The sequence below is a fragment of the Echeneis naucrates genome, chromosome 6 (genome assembly GCF_900963305.1).
Source record: "Echeneis naucrates chromosome 6, fEcheNa1.1, whole genome shotgun sequence".
Taxonomy (NCBI): domain Eukaryota; kingdom Metazoa; phylum Chordata; class Actinopteri; order Carangiformes; family Echeneidae; genus Echeneis; species Echeneis naucrates.
The window spans coordinates 24,095,927-24,106,977 of NC_042516.1; the positions used below are offsets into that span (position 1 = coordinate 24,095,927).

General features: G+C 42.9%; 1 protein-coding gene across 2 annotated transcripts; it reads left to right on the top strand.

Moving 5' to 3' along the window:
• Positions 1 to 4,123: 4,123 nt before the first annotated feature.
• sri (sorcin) lies at positions 4,124 to 8,200 on the top strand. 2 transcript variants are annotated; one of them, XM_029504607.1, is made up of 8 exons: positions 4,124 to 4,381; positions 5,478 to 5,516; positions 5,636 to 5,705; positions 6,266 to 6,309; positions 6,419 to 6,566; positions 6,655 to 6,768; positions 7,434 to 7,492; positions 7,894 to 8,200. In XM_029504607.1, exons 1-8 carry the CDS (start codon positions 4,337 to 4,339, stop codon positions 7,918 to 7,920), a joined length of 546 nt encoding a protein of 181 aa, XP_029360467.1. In that variant the 5' UTR covers positions 4,124 to 4,336; the 3' UTR covers positions 7,921 to 8,200. The 2 variants fall into 2 exon arrangements, with proteins under 2 accessions (XP_029360467.1, XP_029360466.1); XM_029504606.1 differs by having other exon boundaries at positions 4,128 to 4,381; positions 5,475 to 5,516.
• The last annotated feature ends 2,851 nt before the right edge of the window (positions 8,201 to 11,051 follow it).

An 11,051-nucleotide genomic window follows, 5' to 3' on the forward strand; every position in this document is an offset into this window, starting at 1 on the left:
CTTAACGGTTCGGACAAAAAGAACAGCCGAGATTTTAACCCCGAAATCTTCCGTGTTTGTTCTACTCAGCTTTAGCGGCTATGACCCGCGCGGAGTGATGACGTCACAGCGCCGCCGGTGGGCGAACCGAAGGACAATATAATATGATATAATAAAATATAATACAATATAAGATATGATATAATTTCTATAGTTCTGATATAGTCAGATTACTTTGGCAGTTTTTGTGATTTCAGTTGGAATGTATTTAATTGTCACTAAATATAATCAAAACGCTGATCTGATCTTGTATCAAAAAAGCATTTCTGGACAGGATGATTGTTGCACCACAACAATTATTGTGTTGGTAATGTTCTGACGTATTTTACCTTTAACAGTAATTGCAGCTTCTGCTATATTGCATTTCAATGAATGCTTCAGCCCTGGTATCATGTACATTCAGACATTTGCAGCCACATAAGTCTGTGTGAAATACGTTTACTGTGTTTTTATCATTATATCCTGAAAAGGCTGTTAAAATATAACTTAGCTGCGCTTGTGTTGTGTTCTCAGGAGCCGTTGGAGCAGTGTCCCTACGACCCCGACCACTGGGTCCCCACCAGGAGCATGGAGAAACACAAAGCTTCCTGCCGCCTCAGGAAGATGGGCTACTCAGCAGAGGAGCTGGTAAGTGGGAGAAGCTTCTCTGAATGCACACAGTTGAGAGATTAAGAATTTTTGTTATCAATAAAGAAAGGCATGAAAAGGAAATGTTCCTCCACTTTGTCCTCCCACCAACATGTCATGTCTGTTTCCCATCAGTGGGGGGGGGGCAACCGCTGAGAACTGTGGTAAAATAATACAATGACCTTCGTATGTAATAAAACATGAATGATCACAGTTGATATGGGCTTTTATTGACAAAAAAAGGATATTAAACATGTATGTAGCAGTAATCACAGAGTAAATATAGAAAATACAGGCAGAGCTGACAGTCACACAGAGTTCATGACGGGTACAGATGGTCGCTTTGCAGCAGATCATCTGTGTAAATGTCGTCAGTTCTGAGGAGAGAAGACACAACAAACGACTTTCAATCACACGTGAATCATGTTATGTATCACTGTATTATCTAAAAGCTCCATATACAACATCTACATGTTCTTTGTATTAGAATTTCATAATAGGCATGACGAACTACAGTGCTTACATTACTTCTATGGTGTCTTCAACAGCAACCTCCTCCACCACCTCCACTCCAACCACCAGGTTTGTCCTCACTGTGTGAAGGACAAGAGCACATAGGACCATTGTTGTGGCTCTTGTTTAGTTGCTGAGTGGATTGTGTCTATTCTATAAAAAACATCACAAAGTTAGAGTAACACTCACATCCGTAGTAAACATATGGAGCTTCAGACCAGCAGGGACCCAGACCTTCTGCTTCTTTCTGCTCATAAACACACACACATTCTTCGGCCTCTCTGCCCGGCCCCCGCCAGCAGTGACCCTCAGTGACGTGCTGGGATGAGTCTCCCTCACCGCCGTCGATCACTGAGGGAGCAGCACTGGGACCTCGTCCAGCCACGCCTGAGGTGTGGGGGATACCTGAGTGAGCAGCCGGCTCAGAGAAAGACCACCGAGCACCTGCAGAGACAGGTGAGAAGAACAGCTAAAAGCTGCATTCACACATTTGGCATAAAGGACAAAAAAATGAACTAATCTCTTCATTTTTTTCAATTTCAGATTCATACATGCAACTTTACAGTTAAAAGAGGAAGTCAAAACAAAACATAACGAATTAAAAATTTTAATCCTTTTATGAATTGTGATTCATTTGTTCTTATCATAAGAAAATAAAAATGTCCAATGATCACTGGATCAAAAATTGAAACAGACTCTCTGGTTAGGTCCATCTGGACTCATTGCAGATCAATGGACTTTTATCTCAGTTGGTTTTTTTGTGACATTTTCCCTGTAAACACATCAGGGGCCCGCGGCTGCAGGCTGTTGGCTTAGAGCTGCATGTCAGATGCCTGATCCCTCTGTTTCCTGTACCTGCTGATTAAACCTGCTGGCTTTGGACAGGGATTTCTAGTCACCAGTTTCAAGCACATGTACTGGCACACATCCACACACACACAGAGACACACAAAAACAAAACATAAGCACATATAGCAGGAAGTGCAACCAGAAGCATGAATAGTATACAAACAATACAAATAATACACACAACAAAATAACAGTGTCACACATTGATTTCGATAAGACAAAAAAACGAAATTAAACTTAAATTCATACGAAGAGCTGAAACTTTCTTTCTGATCAGGCTCATCGTTAACTTGTAGTCAGCAGGTTCTGCTGTTTTTCCTGCTTGTTTCTTGTAAATCTGTTACTTTAACCTTACCTGTGCACCAGCAAATGGCAGAAGGCTCGCCTGCCTCTTCGTCCTCCTCTTCCTCCTCTCCCTCCTGATGGCTCATCCTGCTTAAAATGAGACACCCAGACTGCTGAACGAGGCGACATGAAAGAGGTCTGGGTGACCAAACCCAACAGTCCTGATTTGGTCCATTCATCCCCAGCTGAGCTCGATCTTCAGTTTGAGTGTGTGTGTGCAGTCAGGGTGGTGAACTGGACAGCCTTCCTCCTCTCAGCACTGCCTCTGAAATCGAAGCTGGAGCATCAGATGGGTTTTCTCAGGACACAGCAGGAGTGAGCGTCAGGGGATGAGCTGATTGGCCAGCTTCTCTCAGACACTGATGTAATGCACTGAAGGGTCATAGCTGTGAGGAGAAAGCACCAGGATTCAACTGATGAACAGATAATTTAGATTTATAAATGTCATCTGCAGCTGACTTCCATTTACTGAGCCAAGTGTATCCCGACTGATGTTTCCATTATTTTGTCCACCCTATTTATATCGACACTATGATGTCACAAAGTAGAGTTGACAGTTTTAAGACATCAGACTTCATTAGTTCTGTCCATCGCTTATTTGAGTGTCTGCTGTTATTATTGCAACGGCAGATTGCACAGCACAGCACACAGTTCTGACTTAACTGACCTCTATTTTTTCTGGTCATATTTATCTGCAACTTGTGTCACCTTGTTCTTATTGTTGTTGTTGTTGTCTCTGTCCTATTTCGTTTCTTCGTCACCTCTTCTATTGCCTTGTGCTGTGACATTTGAACTTCCCTAATGGGGATGAAGAAAGTATTATTATCTTATCCTGTCTTATTTTACAAAGAGGCTGTGTGTCCTCTTTGTAAAACCTGACCCTGACCCTAACCCACCCTGACCCTGACCCTGACCCTAACCCTGACCCTAACCCACCCTGACCCTAAACCTGACCCTGACCCACCCTGACCCTGACCCTGACCCTAACCTAACCTAAAAGTGACCCTTTTCACTTAGGCGATCGAAAGAGCAACATCTCCTAACCCACAGCAGCCACATTCATTTTCTTTTCTGTGTGCCTATAGGCCTGAAGAAGACCCGTATAGGGTTGAAACGTTGCCGGAGGCACACACTCACATACATTAACACATTCATACAAATAAATACATTCATATATACATACAAAAACACACACATTATTCATTAAAAAATCAAAAAAATATAATAAATAAATAATTTTTTTTTTTCCATTTTTTATTTACATTAGATCATTTTTTTACACATTTTTTCCTTTCCTAAATTTTTGGAAAGAGTTTTTAGTTGTTTAAAAAGTAAAAAAATTAAAAAAGATAAAAAAAAAAAACACAACAAACATAAAAAACATAAAAAAAGATAAAAAAAGACAAAAAATTACTTTAAAATGGGCGACGCCCAACTAAAATGGACTGAGGTCCGCTATGGGAGGCATAAGCCCCGCCCCCTTAGCGGTCCATCTCTTCTGGGGCAAGGGATACAGGGAACGGGGGGATGGACCGGGCAATTCCGGTTCCTCCGAGGAGGATACCGGTTCCAAATCCCATACCTGACCCTGACCCTAAACCTGACCCTAACCCACCCTGACCCTGACCCCATTTTGGCAGCTCTTCATGATTTTCTGTATATTCCTTTTCTGTTTGTTTGTCCACATTTTTGGCTCTTCCGGTTGTATCCATCTCTTCGATCCTATTGGTCAATCCGCGGTCACATGATGACGCCACGCCCAGTGTGGGATATTTAAGGACCGTCCTGTAGCAGGTTTCGGTTCGTCCTTTCGTCCCGGTTCTTCCCGGTCCACCTGAATCCGGTTCGTCCCCCAGTACCGACATTTAAACCCGTCCCGGTGGTACCGGTTCTCCTGCAGGACTTCAGTCCCGCCGTGTCTCTCTGTTTGCGGACAAACCTCCGAGTTCGAACCGACGGACGGATGGCCTACCCGGGTTACGGCGCCGGTCCCGGTGGAGTCCCGGCGGTAAGAACCCATTAAAACCGACCGAAGAACCGGATCAGAGTTTAACCAGGGGCCGGTAGACCAGGACAGTCCCGGTCTGAGAGCCCGGAAGTGGTCCGGATAATTCAAAGATCCGGTCGGTAAAAAACGAAACGTGCTTTTGTCTCCACCTGAGACTCACCTGAGAGATTTACTGCTGTTTGTTCTGTTTGTTTATATTTATTTGTTGTTATTTGTCAAAGCGGAAGGACACACCCTTTCAAAACAACAGTCCGTGCTCAGCTGAACGACTGAACATCCTTTACAAAATAAAATCCCTGTTTCCGTTTCTCTGCCTTTTTCCTTCAGTTTGTTGTTTTTTGTTATTAATCTGAAGCTTCAGCCCTTCTCTGAAATCTGCACTTTGACCCCTTTACCCAGGGGTCAAAGGTCATTCATGGCAGAATCCTTAAATTAATTTTAGTGCAGCTGAAGTCTGAACTGTTGGAGCTGACATGTAGAGAAAGGTCATTTTTAACCATGATTTTCTCTGCAGATCTTAAATATTTAAGTTTGAGGACTTTACACTTCTTGGTCTGGATTAAACTTTGTTCATTTGATGTCTGTGTGTGTTTTGTGTGTAACTATAATAGGTTTCTGCCCAGCGATGCTCACAAACGCACACAGATCTGGCAGAGATCATGAATAGCTGTCATCTTTGTGTGAGAGAAAACGGGGATGACGATGAGGCAGCTTGCAGAAAAGATTCCTCTCTGCCTGAATAAAGAAGAATTTTAGTTTATTTATATGCCCAAAATAATAGTGGGACATTAAAGATTTACAGATGTGAGTGCTTACCACGACAATGTTCTTAATGTGGGAAGGTGAAGTTATTGTTTCACTGTTTTAAAATGAAACTTGACATTTGTTTTGCACAAATTCTGGTTGAAGCTGAAGCAGAATTGATTGATTTAATTACATTTGATGAGAAGTTTGAGCTTCTTAAATTAGGTTAATCTTAAATCTGGTGATGAAGCCAATAATGTGATTTTTTTTTTTTTTTTTTTTTTTAAACTATAAGGACAGATTTCGGATTAGAAAATGACACGGTGTCTCATGTCTTCTGTCTCTGCAGCAGGATCCTCTGTATGGGTATTTTTCTGCCGTAGCAGGACAGGTAACTCAACCGCACACACCTTCATGTGTCAATGAGGCCGGTTAGACAGCAGATCTGTGCAGAGCGGTACCAGTCTACGCCGGACCACCTGACTGTGGGCTCTTGTGTTTCTCTGACAGGACGGGCAGATCTCAGCGGACGAGCTGCAGCGCTGCCTCACACAGTCTGGCATCTCTGGCTCATACCAGCGTAAGAACTCCGACTCCATATGAACACATGAACGCTGAAGATGGTCCCAGTTCAGGGACATCTGGCGTCGTTTTTCACTTCTGTCAACACAGCTGCTCTTTCCCCACATTTCCTGTCACTCTCAACTGCCAAAATAAAACAAGCCTTTCAAACACTGGCACGAAGCAGAAGTCCTGGTAGAACAGATCTGAATGTAAAATCAACACTTCCCACACAATGAGGTGTGGTTTAGTTATATTTTTAACCACAATCTCCATAAGTTAACATGGAAAAAGACAGAAACATGACACCATCAAGGTCCAGGTTCAGCAACTCTAAAGTTCTGTGGAATAAACATAAGAGGAAATAAATCAGCCCAAACACAAAGTTAATATCTTCCTCAGTTAAACTGACTCAGGAACCACAGCCCCAAATCTGTTGTCTTGCAACCTCTAAACCTCACTAACTTTGGAGGTTTGAATAATTGTACTCTGACAGACTCTTTGTTGGTGGTTTGTTTTGGGCTCCATCTCTTGTGTTGTGTGCTCTTGGTCCGGACTGACTGTGTTTTCCTGTCACAGCCTTCAGCCTGGAGACCTGCAGACTGATGATCAACATGTTGGATGTATCCTTCACTCAGCACATTAACTGAGACCTCATTAAAGCCTGAAGTCCGCCGGCCTCTGATCTCAGAGACGTCTGTGTTTGACCCTTGACTGATGCTGTTGTCTCAGAGGGACATGTCCTGCACTATGGGCTTCCCGGAGTTCAGGGAGCTGTGGCAGGTGCTGAACGGGTGGAAGAACACCTTCGCCTCCTATGACCGGGACCACAGCGGGACGGTGGAGGCCCACGAGCTGCAGCAGGCCATTGTCACCATGGGTACGGGCAAACAAGTGTAGATTGTGCTGAGACCACTTGTGTGATTGTGTTCATCATGTCCACTTCCTGAACTAGTTGTGTCTTCCAGGCTACAATCTGAGCCCTCAGGCCATGAACTGCATTATGAAACGCTACAGCATCAACGGCAGGATCCCCTTCGATGAGTTTGTGAGCTGCTGTGTGCGGCTGCGAGCTCTGACCGGTGAGCCAACATCAGCTGTGATCATTCACTAGACCACACTACACCTGCTGTCACCACGGGGGCTTCAGGAGTCCTGAGAAACAGGACCCAGATACAGATCCAGTCAAAGTTTAACACTGACAAACACAGCCTTTGGGTTTCAGTTGTGTTTGGAAATCCAACAGTCAAGTCCACAACAATTAAAACCAGAACCAGAACTGTGACTCAGAGAAACCGCAACCAAAGCATACTGAGAAGACCGGGGAAACCAGTCAATCAAACACAGGTGGAGCTTGATATGGTGGGGCAGATAATTGATGCAAGAAGACTGTAAACCAGAGACTGAGATCATAAACTCATCAGGAAAACATTTACTGAGGGGCAGGAGGGACATTTTCCCATAGACTTCAACACTATATGACTTCTTTTACAGCCAGGGGAGTCGCTCCCAGATGGTCAGTCGATAGACTGAAGATTTATGGATGTTCAGACCAAAGTCCAGGTTTAGAGATAAAGTCTGCGAGTGAAATGAACACGAGAGCCAAGAGAAATAACTTCAAAATAAAACAGGAAGTAAAATAATTCCAAAATTCGGTCCAAAGAAAATGTCTCAAAAAGAAAACCTGTGGCAAAAACAAAAGAGAGAAAGATTAAAATATTTAAAAGTGCATGTCTGTGTGTTTCAGACCAGTTCAGACGGAGAGACACGTCTCAGAGCGGCAGCGCCATGTTTCAGTACGATGATGTAAGTTTGTCATGTTGGCTGTGTTAACAGATGAATGTGACTGTGAAACTGAGGAGGGCAGCAACATGCCAACAGAGGGCGTCTTGGTTTCATTTTGATGGATCATATGACACATTTTAACTGCCTTCTGCTGTCTGGACTCAGACTGATAGATGGGGGTTGTTCACTAAGCGGCTAACTCCAACCCTGCGTCTGGAGATGGAGACATTTTAGAGACTGTCAAACTGGTTAAAGATGAACTCCAGTGGAGTAAATCAGTTATGTTGTGGAGATGAACCTCTCCATCAGACCGGGTCAGTCTCTGAGGGACAGAATTTTTATTCCAGCTGTTAGTGTGTGAAAGAGGTTTTTATGGGTGACTGTTAACTTAAGACACACTAACGTTGTGTTTCTGTCTGTAGTTCATCCAGGTCACCATGAGCATATGAGGAGGACCAAACACGAGGGACACGACCTTTTTAACGTCTTCAAATATGTCTTCTCCGTTTGTATTTAACACTGCCACTATGATATGATATGATCACATTCCAATACAAACATATCCAACTCCAGAACTAACAGAATTATTGTAACTAACAATAAGCCCGGGGGGACTCTGGACTGGGGGGGTTTTATTATCATTGAAATTTATAACCTTTTACCTCATTAGTGTCTACATCAGCCTGAAGTTTGAGCGTGAATAAACATTGACACTCAAGGAAAGTTTGACCATGTTTAGCTCCATCTGATTATTACTATTATTTATTTTTTGGGTTATCTGACACCAGCAGAGATCTGCGCTGTCCGGCCTCAGGCCAAAGCAGGACGATCCCCTGTGTGTGTATATATATTATACAGATCCTGATCAAATAGAAACAAAGTCATCATTAATCGTTAAAATCAATATTTCCAACCTCACTGATCTCATGAAACCAAATGAAGACGACCACCTTTAAACCAGAGAAATCAGACCTCAGATGAGCCATCGGTGGACCAGAGCCGGAGGGCACAACAAACTCGTCAGCTTCCACCCAAAGCGTTCAGGCTGTGAATGTCCTCTGCTGCTCTGTAGATCCCGAGACAAATGGACCGAAGGTGAAGGTTGTTGGTTCGATTCCCAGGCCCTTCTGTGTGGAGTTCAGATGGGTAACAGCTGTTCTGCTCCTGTCTCTGGAGAAGTAATTGAAGTTCATGAGGTGCCTGAATGTTGGGGCCTAAACAGAGACATTAACACAATTACACACACAGTCCAGCTAACAGAGGACTCAATACACCTCAGTGTTCGATTCTGCACAAACCAAAGAGGATGGACCGGATTCAGGACATTTGAGTACAACAGCTGACACCACAAAACAGATACAACATAATGAGTATTTCAGAAACTTAAAAATCACTTATTGGGTGATGATGCATGATGTTAATTTTTTGTTGATTGTTGGCCACAGTTTAGTTCTTCCAAGGAGCAGAACCAACCAACCGCACGGACTCCACTGAATGTGATGAATCGATGATGAAAACACTCAGTCGACTAATACAGTGTTAGAGCTGCTATCAATACTCAGACTCAACAGTCATATAAAACGCATATAAAACTTTATTTAAAAACCATCAGTTTGAGCTGAAGCCTCCGGGCTGCAATTAATCTGTCAGCCATCTTTTATGTTTGTTTGTTAGTTTTAAACAAATAGAAACCTGATTTGCAGGAGAATGCGGCGCTGACCTGCTCTGTGCTCTGTCCTGATTGGGTGATACAATCCATCAGTCAAGAGTAGCCCCGCCCCCTATCCACCCATCCCCTTCCTGGTCTGTTCCCTCTAAATGGAGCATCATCTAAAAAAATGAACATCATGTTGCTGAAGACTCGAAACTAGAGACTGAGACCATAAACTCATCAGAGAGGAGGAGGGACATTTTCCCATAGACTTCAACACAGTCCGTGTCAGTAGATAGAATGAAACAACAACTGAAGAATGAAGGTTCAGCAGTTCATCAGCAGATTCTCCTCCAGCTTTAGAGCAACATCTCTGGGCGTTTCGGTTCCATTTATAAATCTCTGCTTTACATTACTGGAAGTCTCTGGCAGGCAGCCAGCTGGTCCGTCGTACGGAGCTTTTATCAGGCAGTTTGTGTTGATAAAGGAAGAAATGATTTAAACCCACACTCCAGATTTTTCATTAAAACAGGATTAAGTTGCCAAACTAAACAAGTGACAGCATAGTTGATCAAATGACTTAAAGCCTGTCGTGTTTTACTTTCAGAGGTGAGAATTAAACTCAGGGGGCAAAAGTCAGACTGCACTGAAGTCTATGGGAAAATCCCCCTGATTAATTAGCTCAGTGAACATAACATGAAATGATCCTGACAGGCTTTTATTTGCTGGACAGCTGCAAAGTGATTGACTGATGGGACAACAGCATGAGTATTATCAAATCAAATGACCAAAGCTCTTCACACATTGAGGGGGCCCAGACCAACAAACCGCTGAGCTGTGGCTGCCCCAGTTTGATCAGACTGAAGGCAGCAGGGTGCCAAATAAAACAGATTTCTACTCTAAATCTTTTATTTCCTGTTCTCAAATAGGTTCCATATCCTCTGCTTTTATTTTCCAGCGCCAGTCCGAGAACAAACTAAATGTTCCATGGAAGTTCAATTGGATATCTGGCTATCTCATGCACTGATTCTACAGAAATTTGGAAGGCTCCTGTGGACTGTTTTCTTAATGATGCAAGTCTTCGCTTGGCCGCACTGGAAACCAGAACCAGGTGATTTATAGATTTCACTCATGAAGCTGGGATTTTTTACTCTTTCCTGAGTCTCTCTGAGCGTTTTGGCCCTGATGTGAACGATTACGGCTGCTGGGAATGACACAAACTCTGCAGGAGAGAAAACAAAGTGATGATGGTCTGGAAGAAAATGACCACAAAGGTCATCAGGTGACAACACCTCAGTCTGCCCAGACATCCAGGACCTTAAAGGGACATTAGACCAAAGGCCTGAAAAGACTTTCCTAAAGAGCCCCAAAGTGTCATTAACCTGTCACCAGCATTTCTGTGTAAATATAATTTAGTTTGGTTTAAGGTGGAATTAAACTAGAAGTCTTTATTGTCATTGCAGAAGTACAACAAAATTAAAAAGAAATCCTTAAAAAGCAAGAAAATGATAATAAATAATTGAGCAAACAAAAACCACATAGACATAAAACTCACATTCTGAGGTGCTCCATTATTGAAATGGACGCTGTGAGTACTTACTGTGTTAATGCTGTCATAGTTCTGGCATGAACTGTTCTGTAATCTACAAAATTTCCTGGGAAGATTAACAGAGCTGCCAAGTCAGACCAGTTGAGTTCCTTGACTTCTTCCTGCAGTCGCGAGTCAGACACACATCCCTTACATCACTAAGCTTCCTGTGGGAGTAAATTATGCTGAGAGTTGGACTTTAGGATTCAGTTAGCTGTTCGATGTTAACAGCTAACCCAGCTGGATTTAATTACACATAATTCTTAAAAGATTTTTATGATTTACTGTAAAATTTTGTCTGCTTCAAAAATTTAATCCAAGGAGCATTTCATTTCCTACAG

What these genes read in the sequence shown, in the direction of transcription:
- sri (XM_029504606.1), top strand. Translation starts at nt 4,337, where the DNA reads ATGGCCTACCCGGGTTACGGCGCCGGTCCCGGTGGAGTCCCGGCG. An exon ending in GTCCCGGTGGAGTCCCGGCG is followed by an intron (nt 4,382 to 5,474) that starts GTAAGAACCCAT and finishes CTGTCTCTGCAG; the next exon opens with CAGGATCCTCTGTATGGGTA. An exon ending in CATCTCTGGCTCATACCAGC is followed by an intron (nt 5,706 to 6,265) that starts GTAAGAACTCCG and finishes TTCCTGTCACAG; the next exon opens with CCTTCAGCCTGGAGACCTGC.